The sequence below is a fragment of the Mastigoproctus giganteus genome, chromosome 13 (assembly GCF_048544385.1).
Source record: "Mastigoproctus giganteus isolate SK-2022 chromosome 13, ASM4854438v1, whole genome shotgun sequence".
In the NCBI taxonomy this organism is placed as follows: domain Eukaryota; kingdom Metazoa; phylum Arthropoda; class Arachnida; order Uropygi; family Thelyphonidae; genus Mastigoproctus; species Mastigoproctus giganteus.
Genome location: NC_143587.1, coordinates 161,710,375 through 161,732,474, shown reverse-complemented (window position 1 = coordinate 161,732,474; position 22,100 = coordinate 161,710,375). Strand labels below are relative to the sequence as shown.

The 22,100-nt window shown below is 33.1% G+C and overlaps 1 protein-coding gene across 2 annotated transcripts in view; it reads right to left on the bottom strand.

Annotated features, from left to right (window-relative positions):
* Positions 1-1,648: 1,648 nt before the first annotated feature.
* Positions 1,649-22,100, bottom strand: part of LOC150076557 (calcium-transporting ATPase sarcoplasmic/endoplasmic reticulum type-like) — a 346,227-nt gene continuing 325,775 nt past the window's right edge. Inside the window, exons 24-25 of one of the 2 annotated variants that reach the window (XM_090387974.1) lie at positions 11,760-11,877; positions 1,649-3,065 (exon numbers count right to left, since the gene is read on the bottom strand). In XM_090387974.1, coding sequence (XP_090244100.1) covers positions 3,043-3,065; positions 11,760-11,877 — 141 coding nt within the window. In that variant the 3' untranslated portion in view covers positions 1,649-3,042. Of the gene's footprint in view, positions 3,066-11,661; positions 11,878-22,100 lie in introns of those variants that run through there. The other variant, XM_090387973.1, reaches the window with a different exon arrangement.

Here is a 22,100-nt window from a genome sequence, read left to right as displayed (position 1 = left end):
TGCTACAGACAGCACAGGAGGCAGCAAACGATTGCAGAAAGGCCTTCCCAAATTCTTAACAGAACTTTGGTTTATTTGGTGCAACTGCAATATTCTGTGTACTGAAAATCATTTCAAATGAAACGTATTGCAGTATTTTCACCCCTACTGATTTACTACTCTCACTGCATGTAACCCAGCCAGGTTTGACACATCAGATTAAGTTATTCTGAATTAACTGGGCAGTAATCATGCCAATTTGTAATACACATGGTTTTAACAATGTCACTTTGATAGCTTTTAATAGTAAAGAGTAACATAACTCTTAAAGTACCAAAGAGTTATGGTACTTTAAAGAGTACCATAACTCTTTGTTAAGGTACCAGAGTGATCTCAGGTTCTAAATGTTACATGAACATGTAACGTTTAGAACCTGAGATCTAAATGTTACATGAACATGTATTCCATTCAAATGTAACAGAGCACAGTACTTGACAGGTGCCCAAATCTGTTTATTTCTGAAAAAGTTTTTTTTTTTTTTTTTTTATAATTCTCTATGAAGTGTACTAATGCCTATCTTAAATGCATTGCAATTCTTAGTAAATGTGATTTTTAAAATTTTTTCAAAGAAAAATTTGAAAATTTAAAAATGCATTTTTTTTTTACATGTTATTTTCAATAAAACAAAACTTTTACAGTTCTGCTGAAAATTAAAAAAAAAAAAAAAAAGTTACTCCTGTTGCTACACTACAGCCAAATTATAAACATAAAGCTGACTGTCCAATTCAGAAAGCCTTAGGAGTGCAAACATTCAGGTTTATACATGTGTATACATTAATACGTTTTGCAAATAAATAAAAAAATAAACAGATAAATAATAATAACTGAAATGAGAAACCACTTCATATCAGAAATAATAATAACTGAGACAAAAAACACATTCTGTTCAAGAATTAAATGTAAAACAAAGAGTACCTTAATTTCTGAACTAAGCCAGTCTTACAGTTTCAGCAACATGCAACTAGCGTGTTGAACTGGAAGGCAAAAATAGTAAACAGCTGTGTAGGATCTGATAGGTTTTTTTGCACAGATAATTCACAGTAAACAATAACTGTTCACGTCTAGAACTGTTCAAATAAAAATTTCACTAAATTTAGGAAGGCACTCATTGATCACAAAAAGGTTTGATCATTACATTGATCCAAGGATTAATGCAAAACAATTATTTTAGAGAGAAACCTGTCAAGTCCTGCTCACTGGATTAATGTCATGGAAACCCAGGACATAGCATCAATCACATTTATTAATTCACAAACTGAATGTATTTTGAGACCAGTTTATACATTTGCTGAGTGAAAAAAAAAAAAAAAATTCAGGGAAATTCTGCAGTAAAATCTATCCTTCAACCTTAGTCCGTACAGTTCCTTTACAGACCAAGATTGAAGCATAGATTTTAGGAACTGTACAAACTGAGTTTTTTTTAACACTTGGATTTGAGTAATACACCTCTGCTGTCTTATTTTATCTCTTTCTATTGTTTGGAAATAAATGATATTTACTGTAATGTTGCAATTCTTCAAAATAGAACCCCTGCAGTAACTTTCTTTTCAAGTGTCTATGTTTGTGTTACATATGAAAGAAATTTCAGGCAGGAAAAAAAAACACTATCAGGTGGAAGATATTTTTACTTTATCCTCTACTGTACAGGGGCTTTAATGTACAAAATTTGATCATGGGCTCCACACAACCACAAATGGGACACAAAGTGGTATGCATATATATATGAAGGGATGGAGTGTACTCCGAGGCACTCATTGTCAGTGAACAGTCCATAATGAAGTGAGTCACGGTCTTGACACCATCAAGAGGCTGTTGACACCACTGTTCAGTTCTTATCTTGGCCAGCTGTGGATTACTTGTCTTCAGTACATTAACAAAGGCCACACATCAAAGTGGATTTTATCTTTTTTAGCTATCACTTTATTTTTATGATTACAGAAATGGAGTTCATCACCAAAATATTTCTTTTATCATATATTAGATATTTCAAAACCTAAATTATAACAGCATTTTCGTTGTTTGAGAAAGAACTAACATACTGTACAAGTTGTAAAATTATCACAAAGTATATATATTCTGTACATTACATATAACAGTATAACCCCAAGAATTATTTTTTTGTATGATTCTTAAGAGTTTGTCTTAAAAACGTGAGCTTGTATCATATGACTATACTTTTTATATCCTATATTTATCTTTAAATCTATATTAAAAAACTTGATAAAATCCATTTTTTCTATGGGCTACATTCATTGTAATTTTCCATCCAAGTTCTTCCTATCAAGTCTTGGAAATAAGTTAATGACAATGATTGTAGTTTTTTTTTGTAGAAATGTGATGAGTGTTACAAATAAGAAAACTAAAACAATTCACAGTTTTCATTATGACAGATTTACATATAAATTAATGTGCTCACCAGGACTCAACCAGTTTTGTACAACATTTAAGTACATCACTATACAATAATTAGAAAACACATAAGGCAAAAATCAGAATTCCAAATACACAGCAACAGGATAAACAATTAAAGTAGGGAAGAGAGAGGTAATTCCTCACGTCTCTCCCTTTTAGATTGTTGTTTATTTATTATTTTTTGACCAGAATATACTCAAGAAAAAAAAAAAAAAAAAAAGGCCAATAATCACACAAAACTGTCCTTGGAAGCAGACGACACTGATCTTGAACTGCTATGTCTGGTATCACATTCCAGCAATAGTCCTGGAAGACAAGGCCCCAGAGTGAAAAATGAGAGTATAGCATCGTCAGAGTCCAAGGAATCTTCCAAGGCAAAACTCCTGTAGAATTGGGAAGTACCACAAGTTGATAACACAATTACTATCCCACATTTAAGTCACAATGACCTGCCTGATATGATATGGTAGATGAAGCTAGGGCTGTGAAAAACACTGGTACATACAGTTATAACATGACAGACAGGTAATCAACAGGACACCTGCAGCATTAGTGAGCCGAAGCTAGTGAGTACACATATGGGACCCCACTTTATTTCTTTATTTTGACACCAACTGAAATTGAAAGCCAAACAAAACTACAGGTAAGAGCTTTGCAACTACTATAAAAGCTTTAGTGCCCAGAATTAAAAAAAAAAAAAATTGATAAGCTAAGGGAAAAGTAAAGCATGCAACAAAGGGAAAACTATACAACTCTATAAGGTAAAAATGCATTCAAGATAAAAAATGGTATGGCTCATAGCATATTATTAACTCTTTGGCTGTGTGGGGTCGCATTTGGAGCCCCATATTTTTGCTACTTTGTATAACCCCAACTGCTTGAACCAATCTGTTCACTGAACAACAACCTGAAATGCTTTCAATAATTTTTTGCCACAATTTTTCTATTAAGAATTTTAGAAATCTCAATCCAACATGGTCAAAATGACCCTAAGAGTGGCAATACTTTGTACATCATGTGATTTTACAAAATGATTGCTGATGAGATTAGTATAGTTGAAAGATTTTAGTCTCCCTCTCTCCATAATTTTTTTTAAAATCAAGAAGCCATAAATATATTCCTTTTTTTCTCCCCAATGTTTTTAAACCATAGTGGTATCATTCTTCTCTTTCTTGGTGATTCCATTCTACTTCTGACTCTTGTTCTCTCTCTCTCTCTCTCACAGGATAATTCAGAAAATCCATATAGCTCATAATAATAATCATCCTGATCATCGTGTCAACCACCGGTATGGTGCCAAAGACCCTACATAGCAGCCTAGCAGCAATAGGTCTCCCAGAGAACACCTACAAGGAACTCCAGAAAGTCGCAATCCTGAACACCTGTAGGATAGTCAGAGAGTTCCTTGACCAACAGTAACACCAGACATTACAACCACCCTGTGTACTTGGTAGCAGTACCCATCACAGAATGGAATCCCCCAATAAGGAGAAATAATATAAAAGCAACCATAATAATAACAACAACTCCTGCAGAAGAAATCATATGACAGAAAGCAAGCGCAAAAATATGCACTTTTGTTCACTCACGTGAGCCTCTTAAACCACAGCAGTCTTTGCATTTTAAATCCTCGATCTGTCTTCTCTCAAAATAAATGCATGCTCAAATATCACTTATGTTAATAACCAGGAAGGCAGTGGTTATAAAGAAATCATCCTGCTTTTCACAGAGATCACATTAAGGATTTTTGCAGTTACAGACATTGTTCAAAGTGAACAACTGCAATCATATATTTCAATTATACACTCCTACACAGGTCAGGAACAGTTTTGGTTGGATTTCGTATAGTTACAGATTCATGGGTTTTACACTGTGCTACAAGTGCACTTTGTTATTTATGCTTATTGTTCAAGACCTAATTCTGGATTTCATGTGATGGACAAAAGGCTGGTCAAAATGTTTGTAAAATTAGCTAGGCATATTGTTCAGACAATCCTGAAATTTTATATGTGGGAATTATAATTCAATAGATGTATCCTTGTGTGATGGAATCATTTTAATAACAATAGTTCCCCCCCCCCCCGTGATTTCTGAAAGCCACATCTGTTGAAAATACCAAAATGAAAAAAATCCAAACTTCAAACTGTTATCAAGAAACCATTTATTTATGACAGGGATGTGTCCTCAGTGTCAGCCAGACTTAAATTAACTTTTTTTTTGCCATTTAAATAACTGATGAAAACCAGTGGTGTGTTTTCACCACAATCTGATGTACTGTTACTTTCAATAATTGAGAATAACTATACATCACTGAAGTAACAATACTGGGTACAAACTGTTCATTTGAGCCCAGTGATGTAACAATAGGTAAGAATGGGTGGCAATATGCCACAAGCCTAAAGCATCCTAGACTCTCTATATTTGTCTGGATGGGATCCATCAGTAAGAATTTTCAACAAGCTATTCTACTCTAGCTATGCCACTGTCTGTGCCAACGTTCAGCTGACTTATGATGGGGCAATCACACTGGTCATAATTGTGAAACTGTTTTTAGTGGCAAAAGAACAAGTGATGCATTATTAACTGGTAATAAAAGTTAACTGGACATCTAGATGTGTTATCCAAGATAATACAAGCCACTGTTTAAATTTTAATTTGCATAGTAATCCTCAACAAAAATTGGAGGATTATGAGGTTATCCAATTCTAGAATTAGGTCTTCATCATTCAGGCTTTTATTTAAGTTATTATTTTTAATCTACACTTTTATGATCAGTTTCTCAAAACTGTCCAAAACTCAGTCCTTTCCTTTCATAATTCTGGTTGCACTTGGTTCTTCCAGTCTGTGCCACAGTCTTTAATTTTGTCAGCATACCACAATGGTTCTTGGTTGGTTTAGTGCTCAACTTAAATCTGTCACAAGTTCCTCCACATCCAGCTTTTTTAATACTTCTAATTTCCCCACTAAAGAGAATGCCTTCTGTGATTTTTTTCTCACTAGTGCACTATATTTTCTGGCCATTTGCTACTCATACTTATAGGATATGGAAGAATTTTGATACAATTTGTGTATTGTTACTATCACAATATAACAAACTGAAAAATAATTGATGTATATTTATCCACATGCATAGCAGCACAAGAAGTCAATATACTCTATTTCACTGTGCAGATAAAAACAATTCTGGCATTTCCTTCAATTTTCATAATTTGCTGTTTTATAGTGGAATATGTGATCAATATAAGAAACTTCTATAAAATAGTTATGTCACTGTAGCAAAATGATATAAATCAAAACATCATAAACAGAGGACTACCTGTGTCTGCATTTGAAGGGCCTGTTTGCAATGGCAGTCCATGCTAATATACTAGCAACACAAGCAAACTCTGCTCCAGCATATTCCAATGTTGCACTCATGAAAGAAAGCCATGTATAAGATAAATGTCATTCAGGATACTCTTTATCTTCTGTCAAATCTTTATCTTCTGTCAAACGGAAGGAGTGGAAATTGTTGAAAAATTGATAAAAAAAAAAAATTGTTGCATGACTGTTCAACATGATATCAAGTCTGTTGGCATATCTAAAAGGCCGCCGTAGCCTAGTGGTCAGGCGCGCGGGTGCATAAGTACACGTGCCTTGAGTGACCGGGGTTCAAGCCCGTGACTGCTGAATACGGTGCTGTTTCTTGTATTCTGTCTATCTTGTTAACTCCTCTGACTGTTTGGTCGTCCCGGAGTATAAACAGAAAATTTATTTATTTATTATTAAAAGCAGTGCATATAGCAAATTGCTCAATTACTTGAAGCTGAGTAAGGTTTTTGCATGATGAGTGACATAAATATATATATTTTTTAAAATCTGTATTTTTTAAGAGTGTTTAAAGATTATAATTATAATCTACACACTTTTCAAACCGTCCTTGTATAATGTTATACTGTATGCAATAACTATTACTGTGGACTTACATACAGAATAATCACCCATTTTCAAAAGCAGCAGCTTCAATTTATAATAGGTGATTGGCTTTCTTAACTTTCTTACGTTTTAAATTAAAGTGTCACATCAAAAATGAGGAAAGGTTTTATTTTACATGAAATAAAGGAACTATTTCAATTATAGGGTATCTGGGCACTTTTATTTCTGTGAAAAATTAAATGCCTACTGCTGCAAAATAAAGATAAAAAAGCATTAATATAAAGGAGCACACAAAAATATTTTATTTCAGCTAATAGGAAAACAAAGTTTCAGAATATAAAGAAAATATAATTTTTTTTTTTAACTCTCAATAAGATAATTCTTACTAGTGAAAATAATAAAGTGTTTGTCTAAAGAAAACAGGATAAACTCATTACAAGAAACTATAAGTCAATAGGACATAACATACAACAATGCAGTCATAGTTTATGCATACTGTGTAGTAATCTGAACTATTTCACACTTGTTTGTATTATGTATCTAGCAATAAAATATGGCTATGTAACTTTATATGTCATTGAATTTTAATATTGAATACTAATGTGCAAATCATTAGTTTTGTATTTGTATATTGCATGGGACCCATTGTACAATTTAAATAGTCAGTTTGGTTAAAAAAACTGTTTTTTTTTTTTTTTTTTTTTTTTTTACATTATGGACAGACTACTATAGTTCACCATCTTACTAACTGCCATACACATTCATGAGCATTAACTTGCAGGATTTTTTTGGCTTGTGAAAAAAAAAAAAAAAAAGTTGAAACTTTCTATGCAAAATGAAATTGGAACTTAAAATTAGCCTTCCAAATGAAAGACTAATTTCAAGTTGGATGCTAGTCATATAAAGACACTAGCATCCTGTTCATATGGAATAGCACTCTATTAAGTTTATCCTGGTTTCCTGTATTTTTTAAAACAAAATTTTATGCTGTGAGCAAAAAAAAAGTGATGAATCTAAATTTAAGAATAAAGCTGTAGAATTAAGAATAAATTCTACAGCTGAATGAGCATGCAAAAGTTTTTTCTGAAACTTTGTTTTAAATTCTACTGAGCTACTTTTATAACAAATAAATGATGCATTATTGCGAAAAAAAAAAAAAAAAAAAAGCATTACTAATCAAGATTAAACTTTTATTTAAGCTTTAATAAATTAATTTTAATATTGCACATAAAATTTAAGCTATATAATAATTGCAAAAGTACATTTCAGCCATATACGCTTCTTTAATTATTAGAAATAGAGCAAATAAAATATAAATAAACAAATACCTTGTGCAATGTTATGAACAAAATGCATCGTTGAGTAAGTTAGGCAGCTGCAGGAAGAAAGTTTCATGCATGAGTAAAACAAAAATGTTAGAAGGTGTAGGAAAGAAACTCAGACAACATAAAACATGATCAAGAATGTTAGTTATGTTAAAGACATGTGATTTTATAACCAAATTCTTTAATAAAGAAAAAATTAGTGCATTAATATTTGTTCCCATTGTTATGAAGTTTCTGTTTTGAATCAGTCTAGATAGTTCACAAAGATCAAGCAGTATATTTTTATAAAGTTAATTGTATGTTGCTTTGAAATAATACCAGTAATCACAGCCCATGCAAACGGAGAATGACTAATAATAAACCACAGGAACTATATGCATCAAAGAACTTACAATATCGTACTACATATAGCAGAAAACACTCAACCATATAAACAATTAGCTTGTAAATGCAAAAAAAGGACATTATTTTTAAGGCAGCTCTCAAATCCTCACATAGGCTGAGCAGCTTGATAAGCAAATTCAACATCTATTTGTTTATCCCCCCTCCCCTATGTGAGCATTATATTGTGACCTGGCTTAATATAATAAATATGTAATAAAAACTGTATGAAACAGGTTTCATTCTTTGGTATTTAGACATGCATATTCATCTTTATGAAGTGGGAGAGGGACATAAAAGACATAAAAATAGACAGAGACAGACAAGGCTATTAACAATGCTTTAAGTTGCAAAAAAAAAAAAAAAAAACCTTCCTTATTTACTGCAATCAAAGACGGTTTAACATTTGAAGCCAGTGAGCTAAAGTTTGTATAATGACAAAGGCAATTTTGTTTTAAATCAAGAAAATGAAAAAGAAAAAAAAAATTAAAAGAATTAAATAAATAATACTCAACTATATTAAATTTATTCCAACCAAGAATATTTCCAATTGTTCCGAATACAAAAAGTTAAATAGACAAAGAGTAAAAACAGGGTGCAGTACAGGTACGCTACACTGTACATAGAACCTAGAGTACTCACTTCATCTAAGGCCGGCGCCTCCGTAGCCAGGTGGGAAGGAGCAGCAGTGCGTAGCACACGCTTCTTGATTAGACCGGGGTTTGAACCCGTCACCACCAAATACGGAGGATGCGGAAAGGTCAGGGAATGACCACCGCATATCCCAGAGCAATATGGCCTTAGTTGCTAGTGCTCCTAAAAACCAAATAACAAACATCATCTAAGGCGTAACATTATGTGGACAGATAGGCGATGATGACAATGGAAATCCCACAAGCTCCTCACCTCTAGCCAGGTACTTCTGGAATCCAGATTATGTAACGCTGTAGGTTTTCATGTCCTATATCCACTACTGCCATTACTCTTTGTCCAATTAGCTTTTGTTTTAGCTGTGTAGCATTGAATAACTTATGTCAGAAAGAGTAATAATGTACATTCTTGGTCAAGATAAATTTGTTTAATGTAATAGTGTCTTTTCCACCTAGCAATTTAGATTTTGTCTACATGATGTTATACAAAATGTTCCTTTTACTAGAAACAACTTTACAACTATAAAATTCCAAGAGATTTCGTTGAAATATTTTATTTGCTTGACAAGATGGTAAATGTGATATTCAATTTCATGTTATTCATTTTATTCGATTATGTCAATAATAAAGGATTACTAATATGACCTACAAGATGTATATTGCATTAGTTGTTTAAAAATATGTTTGCTTAAATATTAATTCATTTAAGTGTATATCTGCATTTGTAATTCAAAAATGCTGATTAAAAAATTAAGCATAACTTATTTTTGTGATCATACAAAGTTAACTAATTCTGAATATAAAAATAGCAAATATATTCCTATTTTAACAATATATACAAAAAATATATACTCTGGATTATGCTTGAGCATTTGAACTTTGGCACATCAATTTTTCTCTTTTTTTTTTTTTAGTATAATTTTATAAATTGCTATTTTGTATCAAATATGAAGCTAAAAACAAAACTAAAAAATTGTATTATTCATGCAGAAATAATGAGGAGTGGTCAACCAGTTATAGTGTTGTTGGCCATACATGTGCCTGTATATTAAAAGAAATATTTTATACTTTTCAGAGAAATATTTACCATATATATTAACAGGAACAATATATGATAAATAATCTATGCTCTTGAAATTGCATTAAGTTCTGCTATGAATCAGATAGTGCAACTGTTAGATGAAACAAAGTGCACAAGGTTGTAATTCCTTTTTTTTTTTATACTCCACTGAACATTTTTAATTTTTCACTGTATTTTATGAAAATCAATTCTATATTTGGAGACTATTCTATATTAATTCTATATTTGGAGACTGTTCTATATTCTATATTCAGAAATCTTGTGACTGAACCACCCTTGCAAAAAGCACAATGAAGTGACTATGGTTCTTAATGCTAAAACATTAAAATTATCAGATTTATTACTACTGTACATGATCATTAGTGAATTCTTCCCAAATATTATTATTTTTGGAAGGATTCATTACTGACTTATCCTTCCCAAAAATTATTGAATATGATCATTATTTATGTTTAATAATGATCATCTTACAGAGAATTAAGATTAGAATTATAAAATATTGTCACTTATTTATATTAGCTAAAGCTCTATCTACAGCAATTTAAAAATAATTCAAAGCTACTTTAATTTTTTTTAGTGGAAAAGAACCATTTTAGTGTCCAATTTAGGTTTTGCACAAACTATGTGTTTAAATAAATAAATAAATAATAAATAAATAAATAAATAAATAAAATTGTTTATGTGACAGTGCAATAAACAATTTTCAGGCATTTACTAAACCAGGAATGGGCAAACATTTTGGGTCATATGAGGGACTGTCATTCCTTCGGAAAATAAGACATAAGAGACTACACATGCCAATATCTTAGTGAACATACTACTTCTGCACGAACATATAACATCTGCTAAAGATGCTAAGTTAATTATTATAAAATTAAGAATGAATAAAATTTGCAAATGTATTTGAAACTGCTAAAAGAACAATGAAAAGTAAAAAGTAAATATGTAATATTTGATGAGTTTTTGAAAGTCTAGAATTAATTCCACTGTGGAAATATGGAAAACTGCAAAATAGCATAAGCACCATTAACTGTAATCTATCTTTCTCTCTCTCTTTCTTTCTTTTTTTTTTTTTTTTTTGCCATTAATAAGATTATTTCTTCTTGGCTGAAGACTCTCATTGACATTAAATACAAAAGAAAAATTAAATTTATTTGTTCTGGAAATGCCAGTGACCTCTCCATGCAGTCAGAATTATAACAAAGACAAAGTGAGGATTTTTTTTCCCTTTTTTAAAACAGGAAAGTCAGTAATTTTTTTTAAAATTAAGCATTAACATAAAATCAAACAGGAATGTAGTGGACTGCATTCAGCATATAGTTTGCCCATCCCTGCACTGTAATATATAGCCATAGGATGTAAATTACAAAAAAGAAATAGTGTTACTTAATATACCATTGTCTGTCTATGCAGTTAAAATATTACTTTGTATTTGATAATGACTGCACATTTATCCTTCCCAAAGATTAATTATAATAAGTGGTATTAAGTGCCTTTTGATTAAACTTTTAAATTCACTTATAAGAAATACCAAAAATATATTTATGTGATCTTGCTTTTCTTGGCACTATTTTAGTTTATAGAACACAAAAGGAATAATAATATAATAATAAAAAAAGGTGAAGATATTTCATATTAACAAAATCACTTGCAGGATTATAATAATAATAATAAAAAAAAAAAAAAAAAAAAAAAAGGAAAACAGAAGAACATTACAGGGGGAACAGAGATTAAGCAAGCATTTTAACAAGCACAAAAACAGTCCAATCACAAGTAACCCAATTGATGTCCAAGTCTATAGGGATGACCATTCAATACTGACTCAGGCTAGAAAAACAATGCTGTGTAAAAATATAAAACTGGTTGTTGATGCTCAGATGGGAGAATACGTAATAGCCACTGCATATGCAAACCAAGAGATCACAACCCAATGAAAATTTTCAAAAAGATTTCTACCATCGATGAATTTGCGGGAGACAAACTTCATTGTTTCATCTAAAAGTAGAACTGGCAGTGAAAACTTCATTACAGTTATCCATTCCTCTTGATTTAAAGGTGTCACAGAAAAGACAGCCTGAAATAGTAAAAAACGATTAATTTGTGGAAAAACTTAAGGAACTTAGTATAGAAAATTAATAAAATGATAACTGCTAATTTTGAGATAACAGATACTGTAGTAAATATAAGTAACTGTTAACATTTCCTGATAATAAGGATAAGAAAGGTTGCATCTGTTAGTTATAGTCTAAAAATTATATGTAATAACTTAAGTAAAAGCATCCTTTCGATCAAGAACATTATATATGTGAGAAAATATTTCAACACTTTTTCCAGTTTTTTTTGTGTGTGTGGGGGGGGGGAAATAAAATGATATTTTGATGTACCTCGAAGTTCAGCAGAAACAAGTAGAAATTCAAGCTTTGATAAGAAAATCTTTCTCTCACTCAAACTTTTTCTGCAATTTGTTGTGAAATTTGACTTATTTAATGAATAACATTATTTATTTTTAAATCTAAGATGGTTTTTTTTAATCTTATTTTTGCTATTCAGCTTTTTGGTACTGCCTCAAAATTGCAACCTTCCTTCCACAGAATACCCGATATTTAATGTAGCTATTTAAAATGAAAAATAACAATAATTTTTAGCATTCAAAGTAAGGCTATACAACTAAATATAGACTAATTTAATGACCATGGTAACTTACACAACTTGGTACGGTCCTTCATTATTGCACTTTTGTTTACATGTTATTTTTTAAAGGAAGTGCAGTAATCAGTGCATTTTTCGTAAAAAAATAGGTGCTGGTACTCAATCTTTGTTATCAGGAAAAATTGAAATTAAAAGGATATGAAAGTAAACTAAAAAAATTATTTCCTAATGTTGTTACTTCAGTAGTAATGTTTTTGGAATAAGAACAACAAATTAAGTATATTAACACATTTATTAAGCATAAATATATATAAAAAATAAAAGTATATAATAAATAAGAAAATGTGTAAAAAATAAGTAAAATAAGTAATAAGTAAAAAATAAGAAGTAAAAATAAGTACTAAATAAAAAATAATTTCATAATAAAGTTTTATAGAATATTCTAAATTTTTATTAGGTTCTCATCCAACACACTATGGCAACTTCTCTTATTACTGTTTGTGTCTGTTGCTGAATGATGTTTCCGAAGCAGCCATGAATTGACATATTTTGATGGATTGAAGTATGTCAGCGGTGGGTGTACAATTTTAAGAAACAGTAGTGACTAAATTGTTTTTGTCATCAACAAAGCTCTGGTTGGGCTTATGATCAGAATCATTTGTGAAAATCCTTGTTCACATTCAATTGATGTTAGTATCGTACTCAGAGTATTCATCAAATGCTTCAATTCTTCTGAAATCAATTAGGTAGAACCTGCAGATAAATGAACCACTAGGTGGCAGTGATCACAGTGTGTTGAAGTGGGATTTACTCAAGGAGGTAACTACCATCAGAGGTAAAGGGAAGGGTTTTTGTTTTCGTAAAGGCGACTATGATGGTCTGAGACAGTATTTAAATTCTCTACAGTGGGACCAACTGATGATGTTACCAACAGCAAACTCAAAATGGGAAGCATTCAAGGAACTAATCTTGGTGGCTACCAGGCTTTACATACCAACTAAGAAATATTGTTCAAGGTTTAGGCCTAAATGGTTGTCAGATGGACTAATGAGACATGTGGCAGAGAAGAAAAATGCATGGGATACATACAAATTAATGGGTGACATGGAAGCCTATGATAGATATAAGTTGGTCTGTAACCAAGTCACAAAGGAGATTAGGCAGGCAAAGGCAGACTACGAAAAATCCTTGGCAAAGGATGCAAAGAAAAACAGAAAGGAGTTCTTTACATACTTGAACTCGAGAAGGAAAGGGATGAATCAGATTGGTCCACTGGATATTGATGGTTCAACAGTTGAGGATCCTGCTCAGGTGGCTAACAATCTAAACGAGTATTTTGCATCTACATTCACGCATGAGGAGTTATTCAGGAAGGAGAATGATGTAGGTAAAGTAAACATTGGCAGTGAGCTGGATGATTTTGTAATAACTGAAAGGAAAGTGGAGGAGAGATTGTTGAGGATAAACATAAAAAAGGCACCTGGGGTGAATGGGATCTATCCAGTTATATTAAAGGAGGCAGCAAAGGAAGTATGCAAACCCCTAGCCATAATTATGAGAGCTTTTTTGGACTCAGGGGAGGTACCCATAGACTGGAGATGTGCAAATGTAACCCCAATTCACAAAGGAGGATCAAAGGCTGACACAAGTAATTATAGACCTGTTAGTTTAACTTCTGTTCCAGGTAAATTAATGGAGGCACTGGTTAAAGAAGCACTGCAGGATCATCTAGACAAGAATTCAGTTATAGCTCAGACGCAGCATGGTTTTGTTAAGGGCAGGTCTTGCCTGACCAATTTGATTGGATACTATGATGTAGTCACAAAAGAACTGGATGCAGGGAATAACTTTGATATTATATATTTGGATCTTAGAAAGGCTTTTGATACTGTTGCACATGGAAGACTGCTGCACAAATTGGAGCAGTGTGGCATTGGAGGCAAATTGCTGCTATGGATAAGGGGATGGTTGAGTGGCAGAAGACAGAGAGTGGTAATCAATGGACACTGGTGGACTAATGTTATTAGTGGAGTTCCTCAAGGTTCAGTGTTGGGTCCATTGTTGTTTTCGGTGTTTATGAATGATATTGATGATGGGATATCAAGTTTAATGTCTAAGTTTGCAGATGATACAAAGGTTGGCAGGGTCGTTAAGGACACTACTGACGCTATGCTGCTGCAACAGGATCTGGAAAGGTTGAACAGATGGGCTGAGAGGTGGCAAATGAAGTTTAACATTGACAAATGTAAAGTACTACATATGGGTAACAGTAACCCCAGAGCAATGTATCAACTCTGCGGTACTACACTGACAGTGGTGGAGAATGAAAAGGACCTGGGGGTAATTGTGCAGGCAGATATGAAGTTCTCTGAGCAGTGCAGACGAGCTGCAAGAGTAGCTCATGGTGTCTTGTCAATGATATACAGGAATTTTTCTAGCAGGGATAAGGAGGTGATTATTCCCTTGTATAAGGCAATGGTTAGGCCACATCTTGAGTACTGTATACAGGTCTGGAGGCCTCATTTCAAGAAGGATGTAGAGCTGCTGGAACGGGTACAGAGAAGGGCAACAAGATTAGTAAATGGAACAAAGGGTTGCTCTTACGAAGAAAGGCTTAAGTTTTGCAAATTACAGAGTCTGGAGACTAGGCACCGGCGAGGTGATCTGATAGAGGTGTATAAGGCTTTGAATGGTTTGAGCATGCTCAATGCCAATGGGATTCTTCATCTTTCTCAGAATAATCACCTCAGAGGGCATAAATTCAAATTGAGGAAGGACGGATGTCGGATAGATGTGCGGAAATTTGCCTTTGGCCAGTTTGTGGTTGGTTGGTGGAACCGACTTCCATCACTTGTTGTTGAAGTTGATAGCCTAAACAAATTTAAAGCTCAACTGGACAGGTATTTCGAACGAACGGAAGGGTGAAATGGGAGAGGTTTTTTTTTTTTTTTTTTTGGCTGATGCTGAAATAAGCTTGCTTTCTTGCATCATATGCCTCTACTAATGCTAATGCTAATGCTAGGTATTCCCGAAATCCACGAATTGTATCTCTTTCTTTTAACTGAAACCAAATTGACAATTTTCTAACTTCATTCTCACCAAATGTCACTTGAGGGTTAATATCTTCGAGCCAATATTTCCTATCAAGTACTCAGGCCAATGCTGCCAAATCAGCATTTTTACTATCAAGCAGCCTGCTTTCTACTGATTGTTTCAAAGTTCTGTAGAAAGCTTCTGGATCGATTAGAGAATAATTTCTGTAATCTGTCCCATGAAGTGAAACACCTTGATTTTATTTATTTATTTATTATTTATTTTTTTTTTTAGGAGCATTTGCAACTAAGGCCATATTGCTCCAGGATATGTGGTGGTCATTCCCTGACCTTTCCACATCCTCCATGAATCATAAATTTTTGGGCTTTGGCGGCATTTCTGTAATACTGTCCTGGAACTGTTTGTCTTTCATGAAAAAGTTGTACAACAATTTCTATTTTTTTTATTCACCCTGTACAAATCTATTGCAAGTCCAAGCTCAAGTCTGATAATTCTTGAAGAGCATCACACATTAAACCTAAGTCTAATATAAAGTTTGTAGTTTTGTAGTTGTAATTTTCTTCTGTAATCCTTCATATGTACATCTTTCTTTTTGGTGCTGTGTCGAATTATTCACTGCTTCTTGAAAATGATTAACTAATAGTTATTCCAAAAACGCCTCATAGTTATTCCAAACAGCTGAAACAGACCGGAAATTCGATTCCACCCATGTGCTTAAAATTCTGCTAATTTTTAAAAGTTCGATATCCAGTGAGTTTGCACACACTTTCAGTTCTCTGACATTTTTTGGTGATGTGTTATACATTACAAAGTTTATCAATAAATGCTTTAAATCCATCAATACCTACAATGGATTTCACAGTATGAGTTCTAATCAGTGATTAGCACAATGCCACACTATTAAAGAAGAGAATTTTTCTTTCATCAGTTTTGTAATGCCACTTTTACTACCCATCATAACAGCTGCACCATCACATGTGACACAAACTAAGTGAGTTTTTAAATAGTTTTCCGCCATACTGTATACTGAAGACAATTGAGCAAAGAATCAAATATCCCTTTTGCAGTAACACTTTTGAGTTCGATCAAGTCCAGAAACAAATTTTTGTGGGAGGTCTCATTCCACTTTCAAATGTAAAGTGAATTTCTTGCTCACCATGTTTGATTCGTCAATTACCAATGAAATTTTACTGTTTGACATGACGATTTTATTTGGCAAATTTTTTTCTCATTTCATCACTAACGTGGTTCAATATGTAATGCAAGCACTAGTTAAATGAAGAATATGACCCATGTCAATCCCATTTAATTCTTGTATGTCAATCTCTGATTCAAAATTATGAAAAGACTGATTTTCTTTGGCCACCTTATATGCAGTGCGAAAAATTTTTGCTATTATTAATTTTTCATGAGATAAACTCTTTAAACACAGATTTGCAAGTGGCTCTTTCTCAGCTTCTGCAAGTAGTTTTATAGCAGCTTTTTCCCACTGTTTCCTTGTGATCAAAAATTTTCTTTCTTAATGACAGTAGCTGTTGCTGTCTGCTTTTGCCAAAATAGGTAATTTCATTATTTTCCCATTCCTTAGAAATCTTCATGCCCATCTTCTTTTCCACTCCAATAGTTCCAATTTGTTTTTATAATGCACAGCCAAGTCTCTTATTTTGATAATTTAGCCAATTATACTTCGCACAGAAGTCATTTTTTTGATTAACAATCCAGCAACTTGGCCAGTCATTTATGTCAGTCATCCCTTGCTGTTGGACGTGGATACCATCAGGAACAAAAACAGTCTTTGACACAGTCTCTGTAGTTAAGTTTTCACTAACATTTTCACTTGTTTTTAATTTATTAACTGTGGAAGGTAAAAAGAAAAAAACTCTTAATCTAGCAATCCTTTTCATTTTTTACTTTAGGTTCAAGATAGTTTTTTAATACTAATTTACTCACAATCTCGTTACCTCACAGCTAGTTAAATAAAACTGTTGCATCTGAATTGAAAATGCACAAATACAAAGTTATTAGTAATGAACAAACTTTTACATAGTAACAAAAGTCACAGAAAAACTAGTGGAGAACCAATATGAGCCCTTAGGAAATGGCATTTCCAAAGGGGGGGGGGAGTCAAGAAAAAGGTACACAAGTTTACCAAAATGGGTGTTACTTCTTAGATGAACAGAACACCTGCAAAAGTGGGATAAACCTTAATAAAATAAATTTACAGTTGGACCTCTATATAACTAAGCCAATTGTTCACCTGTAAAAATTTGCCAAACAAAAATTTCGTTATAAAGAAATATGATCTTTTCAACAATGAAAAAATGTAATTTAACATTCAGAAATATAGTAAAAGATGGCAAATAAATCAGAAATAAGTGAGAATAAATAAATTTCTAACATTTCAAAACAATTTATTAATACATAACATATTAAGATTTGATTTTTTTTTTTCATATGTACATGATGCGCATAATATTAGTACATTTAAGAATTATTTTGCAAAATATTTGGTTATCTTTTGTTGTACACTGGATTTAAGTAGATCGATCATTTAAAAAAATGTCCGCATTTGTTTTAATGTACCTTGTATTTTCAGGAACATTTTCTTCATTCATTTTATGTTTAGGTTTAATACCTTCATTGTCCTCATTTTCCTTTTCTTGTCATCAATACTGTCATTAGTTCTTTGGACTAGTTCTTAAATTTTTTTTTTTTTTTAAACTGTCCAAAATGTTGGAGTCATTCAGGTACTGTTGACCATGTAAATAGAGATAAGGAAAAATGTAGATAACACATCTCCGCGAAACAAAAGTTGATTATTTGTTCGAGCAAAAGAAAACCGCTCTCTCCTAATTCTCGAACAGGGCACTTACAGTAGAAGATTGATCAGAGCCCATTGTCTGCATTGGGAATACCCCTTGACCAGCGTGACTTCTCAGTATGTGGGACAGGTGGTTGGATAGGTTTTATGAGTATCACTACATTATAGAATGGTAATCCCTTTGCTTCTCTTAATTCGTGCAGCAGCACTAATTGCCCAAAGGCCAGAAGGGCAAACCGAGTTAAGTCTCTCCTAATCAGTTCGTTATATGAAAATTTTCATCGCTCAACCAAGACTATTTTAAATTTACTTTCCAAGGAGAATTCAAAAAAAATTGCAATAAAGGAATTTGTTAAACAGATATCCAAATGAGTAATTTAAAATTCTAAAAATAGTTATAAAGTTTTATATATAAAATATAAACAATAGACAGCAAAAAAAATGCAAATTTAGTTAAATAACTTTAAGCTAATTTGAATAATAGTAAACATGTGGCCGACCGGGCTAGCCGAGTGGGTAAAGTACCTGCCCGGCAACCCAAAGGTCGCGGGTTCGATTCCCGCCTTGGGCTTGGATCAAAGTACTGCAAAAAAACCTTGGGAGGTGCAATATGGCCACAGAAGCCGATGCGCCAACAACTACCAAATCAAAAAAAAAAAAAAAAAAAAAGTAAACATGTGAAAAAAAAGTTACTGAATATTTCAAATTTTGAAATGTACTGCATCCAAATGTCATATGTCAAAGGTGCTCGTACGCCGTACCATTGCGTACCATCCCAAAAAAAGCACTAGCGGTAATGATGGAAATTAATGCCTTCCACTTTTAGAAAACATTAACAAACACCACTTTGGAACCATTACATGAAAAACCAATGTATCTAATGTAACTGTAGTAGAAAGAAAGAAAAAAAAAAAAAATCCCACTAAGTGATCTTTAAATTCTGATGGTCTGAAGAGAAGAGGCAGGGAAGCCTCTTTTCCAGCCCTGAGAGGCAAAACTTCCAAATAATTTTACTTCAAAAATACCTAACAAAGAGTGCTCAGTGGGAATGTTAATTTGGAAAATTTTCAGTAATTTAACTTAGGATAAACTAAACTGACCCCATTTCTCATTCTGTGTAATTTTTTTATATTTTCAAATTATAACTTGCTAAGATGGAAAACTGCTATGCAAATCCTTGTGCACAATTTCAATGATTATGCAAATTTGATGTTATGTCAAATTTGCATAATCATTGAAATTGATTTCTGTAATTACAAAACCATGTCAGCTATTTCTGTAATTACAAAACCATGAATTGCAGTTATTCTCTATTTTAGTATTGTTCTTATACAGTACCAGCAAAAAAAAGAACCTTTCCTATTTCACCTATCCATCTAATAGTTTGTCTAGTTCTTCCTTGAATTTATTCAAGATATCCATTTCCACAATAACAGATGGAAATTTGTTCCAGCAATCAACCACCCACTGGCTAAAAGCACACTTCCATACATCTATTCTGCAACCATCCTTCCTCAATTTGAATTTATCGCCCCCTCATGTGTATAGTCTAAGCAAGAGGAGGAATCCTCTTGAATCCTCATCAGCATTTCAGCTTACTCAATCTATTCAAAGCATTAAATAACCATCAGATCACCTCGAAGGTTCTAGACGCTACAATTTGTAGAACTGAAGCCTTTCTTAGTAAGCTCATCCTTTCATTAAATTCACCACAATCTTGTTGCCCTTCTCTGTACCCATTCCAGCAGCACTATATCCTTCCTAGAATGAAGCCTCCAGACCTGTATGCAGTACTTAAGATGTGGCCTGATCATTTCCTTATACAATGGTATAATCACCTCCTTATCCCTGTTAGCAAAATTCCTGTACATCATTGACAAAACCTCATGAACTCTTGTGGCAACCTCTCTGCACTAATCAGAGAACTTCATATCTGACTGCACAATTACCCCAGCTCTTTTTCATTTCCCAATATCCTGAGTGTAGTACCACTCAGTTGGCATGTTACTCTGAGATTATTGCTACCCACAGCAGTATTTTGCATTTGTTGATGTTAAATTTAATTTTCCAATTCTCAGCACATCTACCTAATTTATCTAGATGTTGTTGCAGTAGCACACCATTATTACTGTCATTAATCACCCTGCCATCCTTTGTATTGTTTGCGAACTTAGACATTAAGCCTGATATACCTTCATCAATATCATTAATAAACACACAAAACAATAATGGGGCCAGTACCAAATTTTGAGGGACTCCACTAATAATATTATTCCATGAGCAGTGCACATTGATAACTACTCAGTCATCCCTTTAACCATAACAGTAACTTGTCTTTAATGCCATACAGTTCTAATTTGTGCAACAGTTTTTTATGTGCAACAGTATCAAAATCTTTCCTGAAATCCAAATATATGATTTAAAAATTATTTTTTTTGCATCCAGTTCCTTTGTGACTGCATCATAGTATCCAATCAAATTGGTCAGACAAGATTTCCCCTTCAACAAATCCAAGCTGTGACTGAAGTATAACTGCATTCCTGTCTAGATGGTCCTGCATTACTTCTTTAACACATGACTGCATTATTTTCTCTGAAACAGAAGTTAAGCCATCATCATCAGCCATTTTCAATCCACTGCAGGATGAAAGCCTCTCCAGCAACTTTCCAGTTCCTTCTGTTTTGTGCAATGGCCATCCATTTACTACCCACAAACTCATGAATTTCATCTATCCATTTCCACCGTTTCCAGGTTTCCTTCTAGCTCTTCTTCGGTACCATTCTGTTATTTTCTTAGTCCATCTGTCATTATGTCTTCGAGCTATGTGTCCTGCCCAAGACCATTTTAGTTCTTTAGTTTTGATAAGAATGTCCTTTACTTGAGTTTGCTGCCTAATCCATGTGTTTCTCTTCTTATCTAACAGTCTGATTCCCAATATGATTCGCTCCATTCTTCCCTATGTAGTTCTCAGCTTCTCTTCCAATCTTTTGGTGAGTGCCCAAATTTCACTTCCATAAGTGATGGTGGGGAGTATACATTGGTTCATTATTTTACGTTTCAGACAAATTGGAATATTGCTCCTCAGTATGTGACTATATCTCCTGAATGCTATCCATCCAAAATTTATTCTTATCTTGACTTCCAGCCATTTATCATTATTACAGCTAATGACTTGTTCCAGATATAAATCTACCTTTTCAATTACTGCTCCTACAATCATTATGTCCCTTTCTGTGGCATACTTGTTCATCGTTACTTTTGTTTTAGCCACATTCATCTTTAGTCCAAAATCCTTTCTAACTCTGCATAATGATTAAGATTTTCCTCTAATTCTTAGGGATCTTGAATATCATTTGCAAATCGTAAATGGTTTAGGTACTCTCCACTTACATTGACTCCTTTCTGCGACCAGTCTAATCTTCTGAAAGCTTCCTCAAAGGCAGCAGTGAACAGCTTCGGAGATATTGCGTCTCCTTGTCAAACTCCTTTCTCAATTTTAAATTTCCTACTGTCTTTGTCTAGTCTAATAAAGGAGGTAGCGTTCTCATGATATATGGGGTATCTCTATGATACCCCATATATTATGATTTCTTCAAAATCATAATATATGGGGTATCTATGCCTTGTCTTTCCTGTGCCCGAAACATTGCCTTATGCTGTACGAGTCAAATGCCTTTTCATAATCCACAAATGCCAGGCATAATGGTGTTTAATATTCATTTTCTTTCTCCATTAGCTGTGATATTACGTGAACGTGATCCATAGTTCAGAAT